The sequence below is a fragment of the Prunus mume genome, linkage group LG4 (assembly GCF_029339155.1).
Source record: "Prunus mume cultivar Tortuosa linkage group LG4, ASM2933915v1, whole genome shotgun sequence".
NCBI lineage: Eukaryota > Viridiplantae > Streptophyta > Magnoliopsida > Rosales > Rosaceae > Prunus > Prunus mume.
Genome location: NC_142701.1, coordinates 17,675,722 through 17,700,518, shown reverse-complemented (window position 1 = coordinate 17,700,518; position 24,797 = coordinate 17,675,722). Strand labels below are relative to the sequence as shown.

Sequence of the window (24,797 nt, the reverse complement as noted above, 5' to 3'; positions counted from 1 at the left end):
GAAAAGGCAAAGAGCCAAGACATTTTTGGTACGACAAAGCGAAGCATTAACATCAAAGCGTTAAAGAGTAAGCTTTTTTAGAGACATTTTTGTTGTACTTTAAACTAGAACAAGAACTAAAATGATGAACAAAGAACAAGGAACACAAACTATATAAGGGTTCCTCCAATATAGGAGTACCTCCCTGAGCAATGAAACCTTTTATTAAACCCAATAAAAGAGAACTAACAAACTCTCAATAGCTCTCGAGATTACAAACAGATGCCTCACTCTCTTATATATTAAATTGTTCCTAAGGCTATATCCAGTCATGGGCTATATCCCAAATATAGCTCTAAAATAATGCAAAACTTATCTTCAGTCATGGGCTAAACAAAATTTTGGTCAAATTTGGAGGGCCACATTTGGCCCATTAACCTAAAAAATTATATTTTCAATTTTTAAATGTTTTCAATGTTTTAAAATGTTTAAAATTCAATTCATGTTTTCAATATTTTAAATGTTTCAATTCATGTTTTCAATATTTTAAATGTTTCAATTCATGTTATTTAAGAAAAAATTATAAAAAAATTCAACACGTGTCACTCAAAAATCATAGCCCGAACAATTATTAAGATTCCTTTAAAATAAGACGTGCCACGTGGACACAAAATCTTATCAAAAATCTTGTCATATATGGAATATTATCTCTAAATAGTAGTTTAATTAAATTAAATAATACATAGTTGTGTAATGTATGAGTATTGTACCATAGCTTTTCTCAAAATAATAAAATAATGATCCTAAAATACAGTCATGCATGGCTGAAGATGGAAAAATTTAGCCATGCACTACTCTTGAAAACATTAATATTTTGGAGGGCTAAATTTTTAGCTTGGAATACATTTAGCTTTATAACTGGAGATGGCCTAAGATCATATATTTATACTAGATTGATGACAACCAAATCCTACTATACATAGGAAACCAAAAACTAAACTAAGTCATAATCCAAGACCAACTTGGAAGCTTGCATCCAAACCTCCCAAACATATTACAACTTGGATTCCTAACTTAGCCAAGAATACATAATTGATTTCATACCAAACTTCAACAGTTTTTAGTCTGACAAAGCGACGCATAAGACAATAAAAATTTATAAATAAAATTGGCGTTTCATTAAAAGTAAACATGAGCACTACGAAGATGACGTCGTTTGCACTGCAGAAAAATGAAAAAAAAAAACCCAAGTCATCTTCCTCTTTTGAAAGCCCTTGCAACACACCTCAAATGCAGAACATTAGCACCAGCAAAATGGCATACTCCAATCTCTTCACAGGATTTTTTGGTAAGAGGAGGTGAAGTTATACTTCCTTACGTCTCTGTAGGTCCGCTACTAATTGTTTACTAAGATAATAAGAAGATATAAATAAACCAAATTCATTGAATAACATTTTTTTTAATACAAAAATAATAATCTAAACTACAAGGGCAAGCATGATTTCTCACTCACACAATACTAAAGTGTCATGGAATTCAAATATGAAATAACTGGTTTGTGCAAATCAAGATCCTTTCTTACTGAACTATACCTAGTTGGATGTCCGCTACCACTAGGTTCTTATTATGCCAATCACCTTAATTAGTTGCGGAATTTTCATGGATGTTTACAGTTCAGTGTGAACTACTTATAGTGTTCATGATCCCCTGCCGTGAGTGAGAAAATATAGGAATAATATATGGCGCACGTTTTGCCATAGTCTACGTTTTAGGAAATATACATCAAATACTGCGTTGGGTTTTTTTATTTTTTTATTTTCTAAACTTTGTTTTATTGGGTTCAAGTTCGACTGAACTCCATAATCATTTTTGCTTTGACTAGTCAACAGTTTTTGTTCGGCCCAAAACATTACCTCTAGCTGGTGTCTTATTTCAAAGACAGAAAAGCCCAAAAAAAAACTGATGAGAAGCTTTTGTCCAGCCCAATATATTTAGCGCACAATTCTCTCAGAACTCGAGAAAACCCAAAAGAGCATCCCCGTTCCGCCGACGGTTCTAGGCTCCAATTGGTTGGGCAAATAGCGGACCCAATATAGTAATTTGATGAGAACAGAAAGGAATTATTTAAGCGGTTGCTTGTTGGGTTTTGATTTGGTGATGGGATATCTATTCGGAGCTTTCTACACGTGTGCTTCGTGCACGTCCACGTAAACACCTAAAAACATGAAGGGAAATACAAAAAGCTTTTTTCCAAGGCCCCCTACAGAAAAATGCTTTTTCATAGAGGGGTCCTCCAACCTCATAGTGCACTTTCTTCTCGTGTGCTTTTTTTTTTTAACTGAAATGAAATGGCTGAATCAATGCCCCCTCTTTTCATCCTTCCATTCTGCCACAGCAAATATGCAAATAAATGCAAATTTAATATTATATGTATATATTGCTCATAAAAAATAAGGATTGGGTTTGTCTATGTCCCCAAATAATTATAAGTTCCCCTTCATTCCGTTGATTAGATCATTCAAGTTTTTTTCCCATTCGATAGTCAAAATTACTCGAAATTATTTGAAGAAGGGACTTAAATTTGGACTCGAGAGAACAAATTTACTGCTATGATCAACTGGCCTAGATCTTATTTAAGGTTTGTTGTATACCTAGAAGAAACCTTGGAATGGGCACAAGAGAAGGAGAACACAAAAACCCCATGACCATGAGCGTAGTGAATGGCATTTATCAGAGGCACATGAAATGAGATGAAAACGAAAGCGGCCACCTCACTCACTCTCACTGTCATTCACACTGATTGGGTCAAAATTGTACACAACCCGACCCATCTTCATCCCTTCATCCTTTCATCCTATCATCCTATCATCCCATGATCATGATCGTCTATCTACTACAGCAAAATGTAATCTGGATAACACAGCACAATCCAACCCTCCACCCAATCCTCACATCCCACGTGGCATAAAGCGCACTCTGTCACTATCAATCCTCTGGATACCGATCAGGAAGTGAAGAGTACCCTTTTCCCAATGCTTTGCTTAGCTCAACTTAATTTAATATTTCCCCAGCGGGTTCAAGCTGCTGCTGCCTCCTCTCTCTGTCTGTCTGTCTTTGCTGCCTCCTCGCCAAAACCACTTTCCCATGCCATGCCCTTTCTTTTTATCTCCTATTCGCCCCTTTAATTCATTTTCTTCCCTTCCCCCGCAACCTAACTAGGTTTAGCAGTCAAGTCACAGAAAGCAACAGTTTTTTTAGGAGAAAGAGAGAGAGATGTGCAACAAGAAGAGTCCACCTCTTCCTCCTTCTGCTACTCCTACTTGTCATGATGATGATCCTGTGCAAACCAGCTCTATGATTCATAATATCATCAAGGAAGAACAACAAGAAACCTCCACAGACCGGGCAGCAGCTCACCGCAAATCCAGAACCAAGACCAGGAAGCCCAAGTTCTTAAGCCTCCGATCCCAACTCTCGCTCCCCAAGCATGATCACGACCAAGATTATTACACAGTATCAGATTCGACCACTACAAATACAATGACCGCCGGTCAACGCCACCAGCTCAACCTCTTCCCACTCCACCCGGGAAACCTTGTCGACCACCAAGACAAAGCCGACATGCAGGACGACAACGTGGCCTTGCTCTTCCACTCAGAAGGCGGAGCCACCCTCAACGGCCTCCTCACATCCACCTCCACCGCCACGACCTCCACCTCGACAACCACCACAATGTCATCTGACCGAGAGGACCAAGAGTCGTTTTCCACCTACGCCTACTATAACATTGTACGGACGGCGATGAGGAGCAGAGAGAGGGAGACAAGCGTGGAGAAGTGGGTGTGCTACTCGGAGCTGGTGGACAAGAAGGAGGAGGAGCCTCGTCGTGACGTGGAGGTACGGTGGAGGAGCGGGACCTTGGCTTTGAAGCTTGATTATGAGGAGATCTTGAATGCTTGGTCTGATAAGGGCCCACTTTGCATTGATGGGGACCCACCACAGACTGTTCCTGACCAGCTTTTTCAGCTCCATGATAACACTCCCAATGTAAGAAACTTTTTCTCCTTCGTCTTTGTTTTTGCTATTCATTTGGGTAATGATGTCCTGTTTCTGATATCACCTTAAACTTGATAATTTTTTATGTTTATGAAATTAATGTGATGCATTAATTCATATCTTTTTTGCGTTTTGATTGAATCTAAGTATTATTCATTTCATTTCCAATTTGGTTGGTTTACTTGCTTGGTGGATGGAATGGAAGTGGAACCTACCAGCTGTTGCATTTTAATTTGGACCCTAGTGCAGTGCAGCACATTGCCCAGCTGGGGCTAGCTATGGGCAATATGGGCCAATGCCCCAACTTGCCAAACATTATTTTCAGTTTGTAAGTTGTTGTTGTAACGTGTAAATTTGTCATGGATGGAGCTCAGGTTGAGGGATGTGATGGGAATTTATGGAGGGTCCCAGGAGGAGAGGATGAGAGCCTGAAAACGAAGATGGGGAAAACTCAAAGAGAGGCGAGTGTATTGAGATACAAGGAAAAAAGGCAAAACAGGCTTTTCTCTAAGCGGATCCGATACCAAGTTCGAAAGCTCAATGCCGAAAAACGACCCCGTATGAAGGTATACTCTACTCCCTCCTCCTCCGCTTATAAATTAATTAGGAATTAGGATAACTAATTTTAGTATTTGTTGCACAATGTAACGTAACTGCAGGGTCGATTCGTGAAGAAGAGAAGTTGAAGTTTTAATCAAAGCGTAGAGAATACGAGCGAGCGACATGCAGAATATTAGCTAGCTAGATTCCAAGAGGATAGATAGGTTTTTGGTGCTTCAACTATCTATTACCACTGCAAGTCTTTTTTGTTTCTCTTCCTAATCTATTTTGCTACCTAATTGTTAATTACGTTGCGCTTGCGAGAGAGAGAGAGAGAGAGAGAGAGAGAGAGAGAGAGAGAGAGAGAGGAATATGTTTCTTGCATATTTATATATATATATGTATGCACAAATCAAATCGTATCATACACAAAATATACATATGATCATCACAATCCCAATGCGACATTAACCTATAAATGAAATGTTGTTTATATATGTAGCTGTCTAAGCATGCAATTGCCAAATTCAGATGTAAAAGAAAGAAAAAAAAATAACAAAATGATTTACAAATTTATAAACTGTATTCTTCTGGAATCTGGTTGGTTGTAATTTATAAGGTTTCTGTCTATGTTGATGTATGATGCAAGTGCAGTCCTCCTATAGATAGATATAGATGTAGCTATAGCTAGCATGCATGCACACTCCCCAATGAATCAGTCCACACCAGAGAAGAGAGTTAAGAGCAAGAAACAAGAAGAAGAGATTCTGTAAAACCAATTAAGATAAGATGGATGAACAGTGAACCGATCATGTGACTGAATGACTAACTGTGTGATATATATACATATAGCCTTGATTGATCTTCGACCAAAAAAGGAAAAAGAAAAAGAAAAAGCCTTGATTGATAGATTGATCGATAGAAAAAGGGAAGAAGCCTCTCTCCCCATTAATTGATAGTTATAGAATCCAAAGACAACATTTCCCAAAGTATGAAAACCAACAAACTAGAGAGATCTGGCAACCCCTTGCAGCAGCATTCATTATCTGTAGCAAAGTTCAAACAACGTTGCTGCTCCTCAAGAACAAGAACGTACGTGTTGTGTTTTGACCCAGCTGAGCTCCAACCCCATCATCCATTGCATTGCACTGACAGAAATTTATTAGTTTATTATTTGTTCAACTGTCATGTTAAGCTAGCTGGTCGCATGCTTCACCTTAAAATTAACTTCTCTAGCTTTTTGGGTAAGCATGCTGTCATTACATGTACATGTTCCATGTTAATGGTGACCACCAAGCACAAGCAGCTAGACAAATAAAATTAAAATATCTGATTGCGTACCTTGAGCTTGAGCCAAGAAAGAATTGCTGCTCCGTGCAATTAATCTGAGCTTATATATACATGTAATCTCTAAGATCGTGAGACTTTATATGTATATACATGTAATCACTAACTCTTACCTTCATTGGAAGATCATATTATATAAGAAGAATATATAGCATCGGTAACGAAGGGCATATCTGCATATATCTGGAACTGGAACTGCAGGAAGATCATAATATATATAATATGTTGACAGAAGAAAAGAGAGCACAAAACTGATCATACACAATCATTTTCCTGGATCTGGGTGACTGGGTGTATATGTTCATTTGTGCTCTCTATCTTCTGTCAACCACAACATCGTGCTCGTTTTGCTAATTAAGCCTCTGAAGCTTTTCCATGGAAGCTAAGGCTGCTGCTGGCGGCCGCCTTGTCTTTTTGTTGCGAATTTGATTCTGGGATAAACAAAGACTTAGTGTTCCAGGAACACCGGTGGATAATTAAATGATTTGATTGGAACACAAAAATATCTTTTTCTACTTTATGATAACAACCACATCACGTTACTGAAGCAATGACGGGTCTTCTAGGTTGCTTCTTGTCCATTCATCTTGACTTACTCTATAATATATTAATATAGAGGACCAAGTTACTGTAAATTATTATAGTCTCTGATATATATGACATCATTGTTTATGTGGCACTGTATTTAAAACTTAGAAGAAAAGAAAAAATCATTAGAGGATAATCATGAGATATATGTAGCAAGGATAGCACATATTTTACCTTATGAGAAAAGTAGAAAGATAGGAAGACATTCATGCATCCAATTATTATTAAAATCAAACAGAGATTTGAGAGATCTCATCTTTATAAAACCTATACATGTTAGATTGCCTTGATCAATGAAAAGGTTGAAAATGCAAAAGATGTTATCTTAAGAGACACCAAGGTTGAGGTCAATGTAGCGCTTAACTCATAATATTCAGAGTTGCTAATTAAGACCAACTAGTTATCGTCCGTATACCGTATTGCAAAATCCCCAAATTTATATTGACGTGGGCCTTATCTCGTGTTTTCGTCCATCTACCTCTGGGCCAGGGATGCATGAGCCTAGCTTACTGAGATTAGATGATTCCTTCTATTCTAGCCCAACATTTAGAACTTGTGTTGTAATTCTAAAGCATGAGGTTCAGAAACCTCCAAGAAGGGTCATTCAGATTGAAGCTAATTAATCAAGAGTTGCACAAATAATTAAGTATGTGACAATATATAAATGTTTGATGTGTGTCATGTCTGATTTGTATAATATAAATCAAAGTGAGTGCGTAGCCTCTTTGCTTTGAACTGAATGATGGTTGGTTTGTGTTTCTGGTTGAATGAATCAGAATGAATGCATTGGGACATGGATGGACCAAACCAAATGGCATTGTCTAATCAGTAACAATCCCATCTAAAACAAAGTAAACAATGTTTAGTTAGAAATCATTCTGCTGGTGGCTGCCGGCCACTTGCCTGCCAAAAGCCAAAAACTTATGAAGTTGCTTCCCTGCACTGCAATACATAGTTCGCACAAAAAGAATGTTTTTTTATTTATTCTCGACAAAGATTAGCTATAGAATGGGCCTCACCCAGCACTCTCTTCTTTAATCTAATCATAATTACTTTATGCTTTAAACATTGGGCATACTAGTGATTGACCCCATGAACTTGTCCATAATTTTCAATGGACTCTCTATCATTTTTTTAGAAAGAAAATTAAGAATATGAACTTCTTTTTTTCTCTAATTTCCCCCATGCCGTATAAATCTGCATCATTTTGTCTAATTTGTCGTTAAACATGAGGGCAAAATGGTCATTTTGTACATTAAAAATAAGTAATAAATAAAGTGAAAACCAGAAAATTCAAATAATACTCTCTCTCTCTCTCTCTGTGCAGGTGTAGACGAAGAAAACCCAAACGGGAGGGGGGTGGCGAACTGGGGAAGGGGTTTAAAAAACAGAAGGGATGAAGTGAGGGCATGGGTCTGTGGGGTGGGGGATTGGTTTGGGAGTGGAGGGTGGTGGTCATGGGGGAATGGGAGGAGAAGAAAAACAGGAGGAGAGCAAATAATAATACCAAAAAAATGTAGGAATTGTTGATTTAGTTATACTTCTTTTTAACATTATTATATATATAAAAACTGCAAATTAAATCGTCCCCAAAATAAAAAGAAAAGAGACCAAAATACAGAACGGGAATGAACATACAAAATGGGGAGGTGGGGGGAAGGGTCTGTGGGGGTAGGGGATTGGTATGGGAGTAAAGGATGGTGGTCATGGGGGAATGGGAGGAGGAAGGGAGGAGATGGAAGGGGTTGGCATTAGGTTTACTTTTTTTCTTCAATTTTTTCCAAAAAAATAATTTTTTAAAATGATTTAACTGTAAATTAGATGAAATTTTGAGAATTTAGACGGTATGGGGGAAATTGGTGAAAAAAAGAAATTAATATCCTTAATTTTCTAAAAAAAGGATGAGGCTCAATTGAAAGTTAGATACAAGCTCAGAGGGCAAATCACTAGTATACCCTTAAGCATTTATAATTCGGTCTGAGCATTAAAAGGAAGGGTAATGCCACTTATAATAAAGAGGTGGTACACAATACAACATATAAATATAGTATACCTAGCATTGTCCTCAATGGAAATCACTTTAAGCTCAACCAATCCAGACTGATCAGGAACTTAGATATGTGGATAGCTTTTACTTTCAACTTTCAGATGGTTGCAGCAATTAAAAATGTCCAAACTTTACAAGCACTTTTTAAAAGCTATAGCTTTGGTGCTTTACTTTGCATAATTTTTTGTGCCAGCGCGCACGCGTGGGAAATTTATATTACAATTGAATTTGAAACTTAAAAAGAGGAAAAAAAAAAAAATCATAATTTTGAGTTTGACTGCCCTTCGGACAAAACCAAATAGAAACATGAAATCAACCCTAATTTTTATAAACACAGTAGATGTAGGGCAAACTAAACTCCGTTCCATCAGCCATTACAACGCTTAAAAGGACACACCAAGAAGTCCCCTAGCTATTAGCTAACATTTTTAATATAATATATGTCTAGCTAGCCAAGGTCATGAGGAAGGCAAATTAATTTGAGCCAAACTTACAAACTTTTTGAATTTTTACTGGTTAGTAATTAATGAACAGAGATTAATTAAAGATCAGCAAGTCGTTCATACACTAATCGTACGACACGTCGTAGAAGTTCCGATTCCATGAAGCTTCATTGCCTTGATGGCTGGATCTTGGAGCAAAAGCACTTTGTCCTTGTCTCTAACACCCGCCATGTGTAGATATTCACCATCCTCTCTCTGTTTCCCTTTGTAAAGCAGCCTCTGCTCTCTTGCCTCCATGCCAGTCACCAGTGACAATATCATCTTTAATTCGCCTGCAGATATTAACAAATTAATTCATCAAAACCCAATTCTAATTACCACTTGTTTACTTGATTTCCTCATAATTTTGTGCATATATACACATAGGAGAGGGAGAGAGAGAGAGAGAGCTTCATTACCAAATGTTGAAGTAGCTTCAATGGAGATGTCATGGCAATGGGACACAGCTGAGACTCTAACTGTGATCAAGACCTCTCCAGCACTGCTTTCAGCCGCAGTCTCTCTCCTTTGAACAAGCATGCCTCCTGGTCGAAGCTCCCATTTGATTTCACCATTGTTATTAGTGGCTCCTCCAAACTCCTTACTTTGATCAGCAGAAGCAGCAGCTTTAATCTTGTTATTATTACTGCTAATGAGCTTACAGCTGCTAAAGCTTCTGCAAAACCTCTTTGACCTCAACTTAATCATGTTGATTAATTCCTCTCTGCTTTTTCTGAATTAACCTCTTTAGCCTTTGCTTTCTCTCTCAACTCAACTCAACTCAACTCAACTCAGCCCAGCTGAAATGCCAAGGGGTTGGCTACTTATATAATATAACAAGCATTCGACAAGGACAAATTAAATAAGCGCATCGCTAAAGTACAAGCCGCCCGAAGGTGTGTTGCAAAAAGTAAAGACTCACAAGAGTGGGTGGCCAATGAGAGGATGCCACAGGGGTGACAATATGGGCATAGTTTTTCCTTGCTTATTTTTATGGAAGGAAAGCCAAGGGCACATGGGGGTGGGTGCTGAGGAACACGCTTGCTTGATTGGCGGACCAAACACAAAATCAATGGCTCAATTGATTTGTCTTTCACAAATTATATATATGATGGCATAGCCTATAACCGGAGAAATTTTTGTATGTTTTGGATGCATTACAACTGAATTTTGAATAAGCATCTTAGATTGATGCGATTTAATTAGCATGTTAATAGATCTGAAATTAATGTGGCATGGAATGGAATATATGTTACATTAAATTAAGAAATGAGTGAAGCTAGCTTTTCTTTTATTTCGTCTTCATCTGTAATTTGTGATTTTGGTTGGGTTTTTATGTTTAGTTAGGTGGGTGTTTAAGATTTCTTTTGGGTTTACTTTTCCTAAGGGTGGTTGGCTAATCTCTCTAGGGTATCAATCCACATGGGAGAGACCTTAAATAATTACGCATTTCTCTCTCTCTCTCTCTCTCTCTCTCTCAACCATGTCCAATTTCTTAACATTGAATATTTCGTCGTCCAATTCACAGAATATATGGCTAGCTAGCCAAATTCTTTTAAAATGATCCTCCAAAATTAAAGGATAAGTAGCTCAAATTGGAACAAAGAAGACATCATTGAGTTTGAATAACCTCTTGATTTTATTACTAATTTTCTATTTGAGAAATGTAACTAGGAGTTTTACGGGGAGTGCTCTATTAGAGATAAGGTTTCTTCTCCCGCTTGCAGTTGAGAAGGTAGTCTACTTGGCTAGCCAACGACCAATAATTCCTATTGGTGTAGACATTCACGAGATTGAAAAATTGATCTCCATATCACCAGCACATGGTAGTAAGGAGGATAAAGAGAAAATAAATTTGTACAAGAGGTTTGGCGACAAAGGACACTCCACATGTAACATTATCGTAGAAGAAGAAATATTAGGTATGGACTTTGGAGAACCAATATATATACAACGTATCATGCATAGTTTTGCATATATACACTCTAAAGTAATGTAAGATTTAAAAACATGTGAAATGGGCCCTCTACTCTCCTATAGGCTTATGGTATGGGCTAAAAGGCACCGTTACAGTTGATCATTTAGTCACTTGTATTTTTGCCTTTTTAAATGCCTAGCTATATAGCTGCTGCAGCCTACACTCTGATTCTTCTTTCAAATTCTCATAATATCAATATGAATTTATTAGAACACTATCGCTCAATCTTAAAATGATACAGATTTGGTGAGAGATTACCCTTAATTAGGGAGCTGTGATGATTTGATACCGATCGAGCTAGCTAGGCATGCTCATGCAAAATACCCAAAAAAAAAAAAAAAAAAGCAAAGCCCAAAAAGGAAAAAACAAAAAAACAATGGAAAGAAAAAATTGCATGCAGCACAAGATTGATTCTTTGACGCACCCCATAAGATATGCTTCTTGTTGGCATGCCCGTGGGAAAGATATAGGTAAGAGATCTTATGCGCATCAACGGTCATTTTAAGTCTCACAACACAATTATAGAGTTCCTAGCTAGCTAGCTTCCATGCATGGCATGGGCTGCTCTGCTTGCTATTCAATATTATTTATTTATTTTCCAAACATTATCACTGACACACCCTTCTTGTTCTTTGTATTATTATTACTGTAATAATAAAAAAGATGTCATTGTTTTATTAGGATCTTGGGCACATTATTAATTCTCATCGAACGGCCGAAAAGCCGGCCCTTCTTTGACTCTTCATCCCCAACTCTTCACCCACCTGATCCCATCTCTGGATCTCGCAACCCCAACAGCAAAGCATTTGATTTTCGCATCAAATGAATAGTAATACATTCTCAGATCGTCACTAGTATAGTATGCACCTCAACTTGAGGTGAAGAAATAAATAGAGGATCCCAATCAGTGGCTGAACTGAACCTACGACACCGATCATTAGCAAAGCTCCAGTGTGATGATTCCCTTCAATTCTAGCCCAGTTCCTACCGTCTTGGCTGCAAGCCAACCCTGGTAGTGACTTACGTAGGCATTTCACCCACTTGTTCATATTGTAAAGCCAGTAGACTGAGCTGTGCATTGGATTGGACATGATGACCATATGCGAAGGCCTAATGCTGTGAGTACCAGTTTTCACTGCAATTCATTACCAACCCATCGGCTTCTCCATTTGACATGACATGTGCAGCTCCTCTAGCCCATTGAATCCCATTGCTTGAAACTGCAAGTCCAATGGAATCAGAAGTATCGGTATTAATTAGACGACCTTGTTAGAATTCTATGGTTGTTTTGTATTTTTAGGTTATGAAGGTTTTGTATAACCTGAAGATTTTGCAAGAGAAGGAGAGGAGACTGTTCTATCGCATTTTCACAAACAGTTGGCTTACATAGTGTGCTCGGTAGCTGAGAGAGAAGAGTGATTCTTCTCTAACCGAATTACGTACAGCTGTCACCCTATGAGGTGCTTACACTTGTCATACCAAATCTAAGCTAGAGAATCCATCTGGACTATGATCCAATGGTTCTAATTACATCACATATAAAATAGACGTAAGGAATGAGGAATAATGCTTGGTGACTTCGGCTATAAGAAAGCAGCTGAAGGATTACATTTCAACAGACCTTCCATGGTACGTACCACAAGTACCACCACCTTTCTTCATTGTTCCCAATGAACCTTTTCACTACTGGTGACCCAACTTCTGCACTGTCCCAAGACACTTTGTGACCAAACTCAAGCACCAGACCCTTTGACCATGTTGATGTGAGTGTTCAATCAGGTGAAGCAGTTGTTAGATGTTGGCTCTAATGAAACTTTATTGTGTGTTCCTATTTTCATCTATGTTCCGTCTTGATAAAAGAGGAAGGATCTCAGAAAATTGAGAGAGACAAGTTCCATTGACAGAGTACGTATGAGAGGTAGATTAATTTATATGCATGCTTCCTCGTTGTAACTACATCAATCCGAAGACACAGGCACACAGCCATGTCTTGTCCAATCCCTCAAGCCCATCTTGAGACACAGCCAAGCCATTACTCCTCCCTCCATCAACACCGACACCTTCATATGCCATCAAATACTTGGCATCCTTCTTGTTCCTGGTAAAGTTGGACAAAATATACCTTGTCCCTGGGATGCATTTGGATGTTGTGCTTCTTGGTGGACCTGAAAAGTGGAACAATGGTGTTGACTTTGTTGAAACTATGGAAATCTTAAATGAACAACATGGTCACATTGACAATGGTGCTTCCGTGGAAAGGTTATAAGAATTTGTACAGAATTTCATGCCAAATGCTGGGAACCTATGTAAAATTCCTCTCTTTATATTTCAGACGGTTTCTGATATAATTATCTTTATGCAAAATTCTTAATATAATATATATTTATCCTACAATGACTCAGAAAATTGGAAAACAGGCTCTGAATTGTAACAGGCTCTGAAAATTGGAAAACAGGCCCTGACGACAAAATTCTTAATATATATATATATATATATATATATATATTCTTGAAGAGTGTCTCTTGAAGTCTCAGTAGTATCAGTCAATTTAAAGAACTTTGTTGTTACTTTGACTTTTCCTGATTTGGCAAATATAACAATCAAATACTGATTCAGATAAATCCATCAAAATTTCGTTTTTTGCTTACACAAATGAATTGCATCTCTCTCTCTCTCTCTTAACCCTCTGGGTTAGCTCGCAATCTGTGATACTGGATATATCATTGTTTGAACAATGATACTGGAAGAATGCATGCCTTACCTCTGTAATGTAGATTTCTTCAGATGATCTTTTGACATGAAACTGAGGAATGCATGCGAGATTGGATTCAGGAATGGAATTGGTAAATTCAAAAAAAGTCGCCATTGGGTTGGTATGGTAACTTTAATAGGCAAAAAGCCTAGTCAGTTGTGCAAATTAATACATGATGCATTCCCCTCTCGTGCAAATTGTTAGAATTCTTAGTTTGTATATGTATTTTCCGATTAGGAAGAGATGTATTTTCTGGAGATTTCAGCTAGAGAGAATGAAGAGAAAATGAGGAAGGCACTGTTCTATTGAATTCTTACAATCTGCAGCTTACATAGTGTGTCCGTCAGGAGAGAAATGTGATTCTCTTCTAACAGAATTACAACTGTCACCCTATTAGGTGCTTACACGTGTCATACCAAATCTAAGCTAGAGAATCCACCTAGACTATGATCTAATGGTTCTCATTACATCATTTAAAATAGACAGAACAGAAAATAAAAAATTACTTCTGCTCTAAGAAATCAGGCAGAATAGAACAAATCAGGCAGAATCAACAAATCAGAGAATCAATCAGGCAGAATGAACAAATCAGTGAGAGAAATCAGGCAGAACAGGATTATATTTCAAGACAAATTGCAAATTGCAAGTGATGAGATTATGTGCCTTTTCTTAATATAATACAAGTTCTAAGTGATAAAACAGAAATAACCGACAACGTCAATAACCACTTCCACTATAAGTATTAATTAAGTAGTATACACAACAGAGCAGACACAATGCAAAGCCTTGCACAGAGCAGAGGGAAACACAACAGACACAAAGGAAGACTCCAGCAGCTTTCAAAATTACAGGAAGATTACTGCATAAATGGCTCACACAATTTGAGCAGCACAGCCATGACAAGCTTTGTTCTCATTCCCAAAATCCTATCATTTCTCCACCTCCAGATATGATCCACAATCCCAGCCAGCCAGGCAAAGCTTTTTTACTACATAACATAATGCACTTGTTTACCTTTCCATTGAGCAGCACCGCAGCCCAATTAACAAAGATGCGACCAGAAGTGATCCCATATTCACCGTGCACTCTAGAGTACTATGTATCATCATCATAAAAGGAGCAATCAAAGAATTAGTGCTCATGCGATTCCAGCAAAACCGGACACAAAACCCAAAATCTAATAGCCTATGGAGTCTATACAAGTGCTCGTAAGTACTAGACAAGGATTCTGTCAAGAGTTGCCTGCTTACCTTTGTTAGCTAACTAAAGGATGGAAAGCTCCTCCCTCAACATTATTGTTGCTAATTCGCATCAGACAGATTAGCCCAAGCTGTCATAGGCCTAGAATTTCTGAGTTTCTCCCAAGCACAAGCAGTACTATAGAGTATAGAAATACATTAAGCAATTCTCCTAGAAATACATTGCATATTTTTGCACACTTGTTCTAATCCATATTTTTAATATTTTCAGAAAAGATTGAAACTTGGGATTTCAGAAAATATGTCATTTTCAATTGAAACCAGATAACAGAAGGTGGTAACTGGTAAATTTGAAAAACAAAAATCCCAAGTTGAGAAAACAAGAAACTCCAAGAACATTTTCGCTTTCAGTTATAATACCCGCGATGAGCTAAAGGCGCAAAATCTAAAAAGCCAACTGACTACGATATTATAGCATGACCCAAATCACAAAACAATCAAGAACACTGTCTTGACTCTGAAGTTTAATGACAGGAAACAAACTGATAGCATTCTCAAACTGGTGTTCCAATGGAAAATAAAGAAAGAGAAAAGAAAGAAAAACCAAGAAGAAAAAAGAAAGAGAGAGAGAATCATATCGTATCAACTGACCAGAAGACAATTCCACATTCTCCTCAGGCTTGCATATTGTCGTCTTGCACGACCTCTTTCTCCGTGTTGCTCTTGCGCTTCTTCCCCTTCCTGAACCCGAAACGTGGGCAATAGCCCATGTTGCTCCAACGGAGATGAAAAATGTTTACTTTGGTTAAGAATTCTTCAAGACTTCACTTGAAGAACTTCTTCATGAACTCTGTGTGCGCTAGGGGCAGGGTTTATGATCATGGTAGCTTTACTGCAGCCAAGCTGAAGTTGCAAGCAATGATGGTTTCCCAGTATGACTGTTGGGCACTCTGGTCTTGTGCTGTTTTTAAATCCCGGCCTTTGCTGGGATTGATCGAGTTTAAGGAGTTTCTGCACACATGCATGGGTGTTTTTGCCCACTGCGGAATTAGTGCGACTGAATTTGTTAACAGAACAATATGTATACGGAAACATATACTTTTCTGCTGGGCTTGTCTAGGATCATGACAAAGCTAGCCATAGTTTCAAGGTTACTCACTTCCAGTACCTAAATAGGATAATGAAATGACAGCAGTGACTATTGGAGAACTCATATCAACACTAAATCTTAGCCAAGCTGTTTACAGTTGCAATGTATTTCTAGGAGAATTGCTGAATGTATTTCTATACTCCATAGTACTGCTTGTGCTTGGGAGCCTATGACAGCTTGGCCTTTTATGATGATGTGAATTAGCAACAATAATGTTGAGGGAGGAGCTTTCCATCCTTTGGTTAGCTAACAAAGGTAAGCGGGCAACTCTTGACAGAATCCTTGTCTAGCACTTATGAGCACTTGTATAGACTCCATAGGCTATTAGATTGTGGGTTTTGTGTCAGGTTTTGCTGGAATCTCATGAGCACTAATTCTTTGATTGCTCCTTTTGTGATGATGATACATAGGACTCTAGAGTGCATGGTGAATATGGGATCATTTCTGGTCTCATCTTTGTTAATTGGGCTGCTGTGCTGCTCAGTGGAAAGGTAAACAAGTGCATTATGTTATGTAGTAAAAAAGGCTTTGCCTGGCTGGCTGGGATTGTGGATCATATCTGGAGGTGCAGAAATGATAGGATTTTGGGAATGAGAGCAAAGCTTCTCACGGCTGTGCTGTGTTCAACTTGTAATATTTCGAGTCTTGCTGTGGATGGCCAAAGCTTGTGCTGCTCAAATTGTGTGAGCCATTTATGCAGTAATCTTCCTGTAATTTTGAAAGCTGCTGGATTCTTCCTTTGTGTCTGTTGTGTTGCCCTCTGCTCTGTGCAAGGCTTTGCACTGTGTCTGTTCTGTTGTGTATACTCCTTAATTAATACTTATAGTGGAAGTGGTTATTGACGCTGTCAGTTATTTCTGTTTTATTACTTAGACCTTTTATTATATTAAGAAAAGGCACATAATCTCATTTGCAATTTGCAATTGGCACGAGAGGGGAATGCATCATGTATTAATGTGCACAACTGACTAGGCTTTTTGCCTATTAAAGTTACCATACCAACCCAATAGCGACTTTTTTGAATTTACCAATTCAATTCCATTCCTGAATCTAATCTCGCGTGCATCCCTCAGTTTCATGTCTAAAATATTTTTAATTCCTCAAGTTCCTTAATCCATGAGGTCAAACTCCTTGCACTGCTCCTACAGATGACAGTCAACAACTCCCTTCTCTCCTCCCTCATCTTCCTCCCTCCCTCTTACCAAGCTCACTGAGGTTTGATGTCCCATCCCGAGGCTGATTATATAATTGAACATATGCTTCTGTTATGATATGTTAAAGTGAATTAAGTATCAATAATAAGAAGAGTAATGAGAGGGCAACAATGCTGTATAGTTTGAAATCTCAAGGATTGCCTTTATTTCTGTTTCCCGAGTCCGAAAACACATTGCACGCAATATGATTTCTAATTATCTTTCTTTATCCTTTTCCAGGTTTTGGTTGATGTACATGCAGACCCCAACTTTCTGGTGGCATATGGTAATACTCAATTGTTTGACCCAATTCCTTTTTGTAAAGATATCAACGGTCCTCACTCTGCCACATGTCAGAAGATTGAAGAAGAGAGTTGTTGAAATATTGTTAAGACTGTTAGACAGTTTTTAGCAAAAGAGTGAGTGTTCTGTTAAAGAAGTTAGAGAGGTTAGGAGGTTAGAAACAGTTAGAAACAGATATACAAAGCTTTGATAAGCTAATATAAAGACCATTGACTGTACTGTGTTGATCATCAATGAATGAATACATCAGTTCTTTTCCTAAGATTTTCTGCTTCTCTGTTCAATATTGCTATTCTGACACTTTTCAGGTTTAAGTTTCTATTCCACTGCTGTTGTCCATAAAGCTGCATTTTGAGGCACTCTAATCAGCTTCTCTTTTTATGTTGCCACAGAATCTATTTTAATGTTGCTAATTGGGTCTGCTTGGTTGTTAACCTTTGTGCAGGATCAATTAGTCTGTAACAGGAATGGTTCTCGATTCAATTTTTGTCATGTTGGGATCATAGTTAGTGTCGAATTTTGTAAATCTGGAGGAATTCTAGGCTATTTATTACAAAAGCTTTGAACAATTGGTAAAAGAAATAAAAGCTTTGAACAATTCTAGGCTATTCTAGTCATGGTGCAAGGTCTGTCACTCAGTACTTTCACTGCGTCACGTAATGGTGGGCTGTGTGGATCGATGCCTTCGTGGAGGAAGCATTTCACATTGATGAGGAAACCCGGATAAGCTCTGCTATTGAAAGGCATGGTAGCTGCCACCTGTGCCATCAAAGCTTGTTCTTTGGAGGTAACCGGGGATATGTCAAGAGTCTCGAGACAAAGGAGCGTGAGGGTGGAACCTGGGTGGCTGTATAAAGGGGGTGATCAGTGGTTCAGTGCAAGCTCCGAGCGAAGCGAGAGTGCTAATGAGGATATTCTGATATTCTTTTTCCTGCTCGACCTGGCAACTCGAGTACAGGTTTGATAGGGATCCTTTCATAGTTTTCATATTGTAGTAGGTTAAGTGGTACAGAATATCTCTCAATTTCTCTCGATTTTGTTAGTCTAACAAGCATTTGCCTTTTTTGGGGTGCATTGGTGAGAAGAGTCTATTAGTGCAGACTTGGTCAAGTTCACTTGATGTGGCCATGATTCGAAATCAAATAGAGATGAAGGACTCCAGCACAGTTAATAACTTGAGGCAATTACTCTTGAACATCTCACACCGATTATTTGTTCATACACAAGCAGATAGATAGCGTGGTGTTGCTGAATGCTGATGGATATATTTTGCTATGCTTGACACTGACTGTAACACACTAAGATAGAAGTGTCAAACTAAATTATTAGGGGCAAACAATGACTTGGCCGGGGTGAGGGTGGAGATCTACTTGCTTGCTCCTCAACTCAACATGTAAAAGTACATGTCAAAAATATCAAACAGGGATACCTACTTCTGATTGAAAAATAAATAAATTTGTTAATAAATTGCACAAGCATGCTGCCTTCCTTCCTACATAACTAAATTTGTGAATAAATTGCACAATAATAGAAGAAAAAACTTGTATCATCGGGGTGAATTTCTTCAACATAATGGAGTGTTACTCTCGGAATTCTCTTGAAATCTGAGTTGTGATGTTATAGGAAAAGGAATGATGCTTACAATGTTCCCACCACCTTTTGAGTATTTGTTAGATGTCGTGTCCCTTGAACGATATGTGCCAATCCAAAATCTGAAATTTTGGGGTTCATGTTCTCATGCAAGAGAATGTTACTGACCTTCAAATCTCTATGTATTACCAACAAATCAAACACATCAAGGGGAGTAGCTTTATACCTTTACTCGAAGATCAATTCAGCCATTAAAGCCCTCAAACAGTCGGTTTTATTGTCGAAAAACCTAGATGTTGTCTTGCCTTATATGTGCATAATTGGAAAACTAAATCCTTTTTGCTAACCAAACGGAGGATCAAGAATAATTATTTTGGGATTCTTCGATCTAAGTCCAAAATCTCTAGCTGTCATTGGATTTAGTCCACACCTTTTTTGTTGTAGATTTGGGTCCATTGACTTTTATTAATTTTTTCTTGTGTCAATTTTACCCTTTAAGGTAAATAAGAAAAGAACATTAATTAAAAATCCAAATTAATGTATCGCTTTAAGGTAAGTAAGAAAAGAACATTAATTAAAAATCCAAATTAATGTATCGATTCTTTCCTTCTAAATGAATTTCATATTTTAAATTTTGAATCCTTCTATTGCCGCCATAACACATCGGTACCCAAAAAAAAAAAAAAAAAAAAATCGTCAAGTAAAATACTTTAACAATTAACTATTGCAATATTTACCTAATATATAGATAAAATATAATTTAAGTCATGAAAGTAATGACCCATATATTTTATATTACAATGAAAATTAAGACCCATAGGCAAGCACCAACATAAAACCGTACCTATCCATAAGGTTGATTTGTGAGGATTCAAGCATATGAACAAATAAAAAAAAGTTCATATAAAACAATGAAAGTAGGAGTATTATTGATGATGTCTTCCCAACAAATATTTACCTCATTACTAGGTAAATATGAGATAATATACCTAATTATTAGGTAAATGTAAGATAATGTACCTAATTACTAGGTAAATATAAGATAATATACCTAAACATTAGGTAAATATAAGATAATGTACCTCATTACTAGGTAAATATAAGATAATATACCTAAATACTAGGTAAATAAAGACAGATCACAAACAACCAACATACATGGAATTGTAGTATCTGGTGTAAGCCTTTACAGACATCCCACTCAACCTTATCGCTTTTTGCCAATCGAATAGAAGCCCTGACCTATAAGCCATTCAACCCAAAAGAATTACAACCACAAAGACCAATATCCAACCATATCGCTTTGCATACCTCACCTTGCAAATTATAAGCAACATGATAAATACCCAGTTAGAAAATCAATCAAACAAGGATTTTGGTTTTGAATGAAACTCACGATGCCGATTATAGAAGAGTCATAGGGTACGTGATAGCTGACTTCTTGGAGAAGTTGGAGGGCTTAATGAGAAAAGAATTTGGCTCCACTGACTTACTGGTGAAAGTTGCAAAGATTGTGGTTGTGAGAGAGTCTGAATTGGTTTAGGGTAGACAATATCATAATTATTATCATAAAAGTTAATTACCTTATTTAATTTTTAGGGCCATGATGGGAATAATAAAGTAATTTTAAAATGAAAAAAATAATATGTAAATATCAAAAAATAAAAAAGGAATGTAATCATACGTGGCACAAAAGTCAAAGGACTTGTATCAACAACAACAACTACGAGGATGACATCCAAATTCTATTTTCGATTTTGGACTTATACCAAATTTGTTATAGTTTTATCCACAAGACGAGTAGAATATTTATATGATCATTGGCGGGCTAAATAATACATTGTAACATATTATGACCCTATTTGGTGGGCTGGACTAGATGAGATATTTTCAATTAAAATGGACATGGATCCTAACCATTGTTTGGTGGGCTTAAATGTGTTTCAGATTGGATATAGGGCTCTGGATCCAAGTCCCAAATAACTAAGGTTATGAAACCCAAGCCCAAACGTGGGTTCAAAAGCCGCGTTGTCTTGCGAGAGCGCGCGCCTCCTCTGGTTTGACGCCTTCTCTCTTCTCCTCTTTGAGAATTGCAGCAACATCGGTGTCGCACAAACCAAGGCAAGGAGGAACTGCAGCAAGATTGCGTTGAGCAGATCGTCGCCGCTTCCCGTCGATCTGGCCAAGCTTTTCCATTATAAGAATCGCTTGGCGTATGCTCTCTCTCTCTCTCTCTCTCTCTCTCTCTCTCTCTATGCGTGTGTTTGTTTCCTGAGAAAAAATTGCGATGAAAAGACAAATCTAAAGGAAACATTGAGTTGAGATATATTTTTCTTTTCATTTCTTGTGATTTCTTAGTAGTTCAGTATCAGATCTCAACTCAAATAATATATTTCTTTTGTTTTGTTTTTGTAAATGAAATATTTTGCATGTCATTGTTTGTGTGGATTTTGTGAAAATTATGATTGCTCTTGGATATGCGAATTGGGTAGATTTGTATACATTATTATAATTTTTATACATTTATTTGTAATTTTTTTATTCTGTAAATTTTGTATTAGTCCAAAGAATCTCATCTTGGTGTTATTCTCCCCAACGGTTCTCTAGTATAGAAAGGTTAATCCAATCGAGTCCAATCCATTCTAACATACCAAACGGGCCTATAGTTACAATAACCTATTGGAGAATTCCTCCACTGTTACTTTCCACCAAAGGCTATCCTCCTAATCAAGTAGCATTTCGCGAGTTGGTTGCATGCTTAGGTCTTCCCCGTGCTTATTCAATTCTTGGGACCTAATGAACTTGAAAATATCTACAGGATGACTCAAAATGCCTAGAGGAGGGTGAATAGGCCAATTTAAGATTCTAATCAAATAAATAAAAATAAACTTGCAGGATTGATATGGCTTATCAATCCTATAACGTCTGGGCATAAAATAAAAGAACATAATTATTTTAGTGGCAAAACCCCACCTCTGGGAAAATCCACGGGACTCCTCAGTCCAACACAAATCCACTATAGAGCGATGATTACAAGAAGTACTCACACACTTATCCTAGACACATTCTAGATAATGTTTACCGACTTCTTCGTAACTCAACTTTGTCACGGATGATCTTCGACACTCCTTATGTTGATTGCTTCAAGCTCACCGGAGGAAAACCGCCACCACGGTCTTGGTGCCCTCAACCATATGAGTCACCGACATGCATATGAATGCAATATGAATGATTAAAGTGTTTGATAAATCACCAAGTAAACATTGAACACTTGATGATTTATCTCAAATATACTTTTCTTAGAATTCTATATGCTCAAAACAAATATCTCAAAAGCTGTTGAATAAAAGAATGGCACATAATCTTTTATACAAGACTTGTTCTCTCTCATGGGAGAGAAACCCAATAGGCCACGAATCTTCAACTTCCTATTGCACCACAACCTATCATCAATAAGAGATTTGATTCACCTTGGACTCAAAGTAATGACGCCTCTCTTTAAACCAAATTAACTAAGAGGTAAGCAACAAGCAAAGTCACAATAGGAAAAGATAATAAAACTTCAATTAAAATAGAGTTGAACTAGGAAAGTAATCTCAAGAGATAAAATCTAATCTTATTAAAAATAAGATTAACATAAAAATACTTGAGTGAAAATAGCTCCAACTAGGAATCCTATAATGAATGCGTGATTATGTCATGATTTACCTAAGGTCAAGATTCTCATATGGTCAGGGCATGCCTCGGAAGTGTGGGGTTGAAAGAGTAGTGACAAAGCGTTCAATAACAATTCCTCACAAACTAATTTTCACCGTATACTAAAGTCTAGGAAATGCCAATACGAATTTCGTACTAACAGAACTCTTGTATTCTTCCCTTCAATTCATTGCTGGTATAGCATGTCCGCCGTTAGATGGGAGCGGTTGAATGGATCCGACGGCAAATCACATGAAGTACATACATTAGCACACAATAGGAGATGCATTTCAAAAGATCAAGATTAATTAGCAGTGCTGATGATGTACGTTATCACTAAGAAGATGCCTTTGGATGACAAGATAACTGGATCCTTCATGAAAGTGTACTGCAAGAAAGGAAATACAAATATTTATAATCAAAGCCGCATTCCAACCTATTACCTACCCACAAACACACAAAAAATACCTGAATTGGATCAAGGAATTCATCTGGTATGTCCCCGAGAGCAGCTTCAGCGTCCATGCCCTCAGAAGCAGCAACTTTGCCTCTGGCACCAAGCTCAATAAATTCCTGTATGACCCTCCCATCTTCTCCAATTCTCCTTAGGACATCCACTGCAGGTGCAGCACTAAACAACTGGAGAAATATCCAATGACACATGTTTGCTTCCATTCAAACATAACGATGTTCTTGGAAAACAACTAGAAACCAGAATAATAATAATTGCACAGAAGTTAAGTAAAGCTTTGCCTCATCTTAAGTACCTGCTCATTGTATGATCGACCATCCTTTGAGATGGCAGCTAGAAAAATATTTTATGTGTCACCCTTCGCCAAATGAACATATACGTATACAATCTTCAAATAAATTCAAAAACAAAAAATGCGGTCAGTGGTGTTCTTCAATCTGTGTAGTAACAGACTAACAGCTTATTATATATAAGTTCCATACAAAATTAATTAGTACATAGTTATTAACACAAAACAATCCCATGCAATTGCAAATTAATATTGCTATATATGGGTCAAAAAATCAACCCGGAAAAACAGTGTTACATCTTTCATTTTGATGCCGTAAGTGGAAAATTAAAAGTTCACACTCCACAAGCTCTGTCAGTGTCACCAACAGCTTTACCAAACGCGTGCGCTGATGACCAGACGACTATTGCTAGAAATGGAAGCACAATTTTTATATTTCATCAGGCCTGATAAATGGCAGCCCAAAACACATAAGTTCACAAATTTTAAGCCAACCTGCTTAAGCAATTGCTTTGGCCGGAGCTGTAATTTACTTTCTTTGGGGTCTTTCAAACTAAGAGACTTTCTTTAAGGGCCCATACTAGTTGCAACAAAAAGTAATTGAGCATTGTTTCCAAGCATTTTTGCTCTTAGATGAGGGTTCCTGATATATTATGGAATTGCCATGGACAATATAATGAAATTCATAAAATCATACTGCATAGAAAAAAATAATAATGAAAAACTATGAAGATAAGCCTATAGGAAGTATGAAAGGAATATTTTTGGATAAATGTAACAATCCTACCAATAAGACCCCATCCAAAGCTTTGGGAATTCGGGAAGCAAATATAAGCAATTCCATGGCATCTTCCACAAAATGCTCTGGCCCAAAAAGAACTAAGCTATCCGGGATTAGGAACCTTTGATTTTCACACCATGGTTCAAGTTTGTTGAAGTCACGACCCATGATCAACCGTAATTCTGAATGTGCAAACTTAAAAGTTAGCTCACCAAAAGATAAAAGAAATTCCAATTAGTAATTGACTGTGTCAAAGCAAGCCCCAGCTTCTCAGGTCACGTAACCTCCCCCACCTCCTATGTTAGTGTAGCAACTAACTGTCCCACAGCTACTATATTAAGTTAACCCCATTTCC

The 24,797-nt window shown here is 37.5% G+C and overlaps 2 protein-coding genes, 4 long non-coding RNA genes and 1 pseudogene across 12 annotated transcripts; 2 read left to right on the top strand and 5 right to left on the bottom strand.

The window, feature by feature from the left end:
• Window positions 1-3,026: 3,026 nt before the first annotated feature.
• LOC103329755 (CCT motif family protein) lies at window positions 3,027-4,857 on the top strand. 2 transcript variants are annotated; one of them, XM_008232258.2, is made up of 3 exons: window positions 3,027-4,026; window positions 4,410-4,601; window positions 4,695-4,857. In XM_008232258.2, exons 1-3 carry the CDS (start codon window positions 3,253-3,255, stop codon window positions 4,719-4,721), a joined length of 993 nt encoding a protein of 330 aa, XP_008230480.2. In that variant the 5' UTR covers window positions 3,027-3,252; the 3' UTR covers window positions 4,722-4,857. The 2 variants fall into 2 exon arrangements, with proteins under 2 accessions (XP_008230480.2, XP_088906462.1); XM_089050336.1 differs by lacking the exons at window positions 4,410-4,601; window positions 4,695-4,857 and adding an exon at window positions 4,241-4,403 and having other exon boundaries at window positions 3,028-4,026.
• A 514-nt stretch (window positions 4,858-5,371) lies between these two features.
• LOC107881006 (uncharacterized) lies at window positions 5,372-6,483 on the bottom strand. Of its 2 annotated transcripts, none has more exons than XR_001677733.2 (2): window positions 5,917-6,483; window positions 5,372-5,828 (listed from the first exon to the last, which is right to left on the bottom strand). It is a non-coding gene; the product is annotated as an uncharacterized LOC107881006 (long non-coding RNA). The 2 variants fall into 2 exon arrangements; XR_016126082.1 differs by having other exon boundaries at window positions 5,372-5,723.
• Window positions 6,484-8,900: 2,417 nt separating this feature from the next.
• LOC103329754 (BAG family molecular chaperone regulator 2) lies at window positions 8,901-9,854 on the bottom strand. Its single transcript, XM_008232257.2, has 2 exons — window positions 9,459-9,854; window positions 8,901-9,332 (listed from the first exon to the last, which is right to left on the bottom strand). The coding sequence occupies exons 1-2, from the start codon at window positions 9,745-9,747 to the stop codon at window positions 9,118-9,120; spliced, it is 504 nt and encodes a 167-aa protein (XP_008230479.1). The 5' UTR covers window positions 9,748-9,854; the 3' UTR covers window positions 8,901-9,117.
• Window positions 9,855-11,759: 1,905 nt separating this feature from the next.
• LOC148918052 (uncharacterized) lies at window positions 11,760-13,090 on the bottom strand (annotated as a pseudogene).
• A 3,433-nt stretch (window positions 13,091-16,523) lies between these two features.
• LOC107881001 (uncharacterized) lies at window positions 16,524-18,814 on the top strand. Of its 2 annotated transcripts, XR_016126199.1 has the most exons (4): window positions 16,525-17,333; window positions 17,552-17,597; window positions 18,060-18,572; window positions 18,700-18,814. It is a non-coding gene; the product is annotated as an uncharacterized LOC107881001 (long non-coding RNA). The 2 variants fall into 2 exon arrangements; XR_016126198.1 differs by having other exon boundaries at window positions 16,524-17,333; window positions 18,060-18,814.
• A 1,294-nt stretch (window positions 18,815-20,108) lies between these two features.
• Window positions 20,109-20,602, bottom strand: LOC148918051 (uncharacterized). Its single transcript, XR_016126340.1, has 2 exons — window positions 20,287-20,602; window positions 20,109-20,224 (listed from the first exon to the last, which is right to left on the bottom strand). It is a non-coding gene; the product is annotated as an uncharacterized LOC148918051 (long non-coding RNA).
• A 2,564-nt stretch (window positions 20,603-23,166) lies between these two features.
• Window positions 23,167-24,582, bottom strand: LOC103329753 (uncharacterized). Of its 4 annotated transcripts, XR_016125872.1 has the most exons (4): window positions 24,449-24,582; window positions 23,668-23,760; window positions 23,369-23,539; window positions 23,167-23,288 (listed from the first exon to the last, which is right to left on the bottom strand). It is a non-coding gene; the product is annotated as an uncharacterized LOC103329753 (long non-coding RNA). The 4 variants fall into 4 exon arrangements; XR_016125871.1 differs by having other exon boundaries at window positions 23,369-23,760; XR_016125870.1 differs by lacking the exon at window positions 24,449-24,582 and having other exon boundaries at window positions 23,668-24,429.
• Between the last annotated feature and the right edge of the window lie 215 nt (window positions 24,583-24,797).

Bases quoted from the DNA above. Each gene is read 5' to 3' on its own strand.
- LOC103329755 (XM_008232258.2), top strand. From the start codon at position 3,253: ATGTGCAACAAGAAGAGTCCACCTCTTCCTCCTTCTGCTACTCCTACT. The intron at 4,027-4,409 runs GTAAGAAACTTT...GATGGAGCTCAG, and splicing joins TCCATGATAACACTCCCAAT to GTTGAGGGATGTGATGGGAA. The intron at 4,602-4,694 runs GTATACTCTACT...ACGTAACTGCAG, and splicing joins AAAAACGACCCCGTATGAAG to GGTCGATTCGTGAAGAAGAG.
- LOC103329754 (XM_008232257.2), bottom strand. From the start codon at position 9,747: ATGATTAAGTTGAGGTCAAAGAGGTTTTGCAGAAGCTTTAGCAGCTGT. The intron at 9,333-9,458 runs GTAATGAAGCTC...TAATATCTGCAG, and splicing joins TGAAGCTACTTCAACATTTG to GCGAATTAAAGATGATATTG.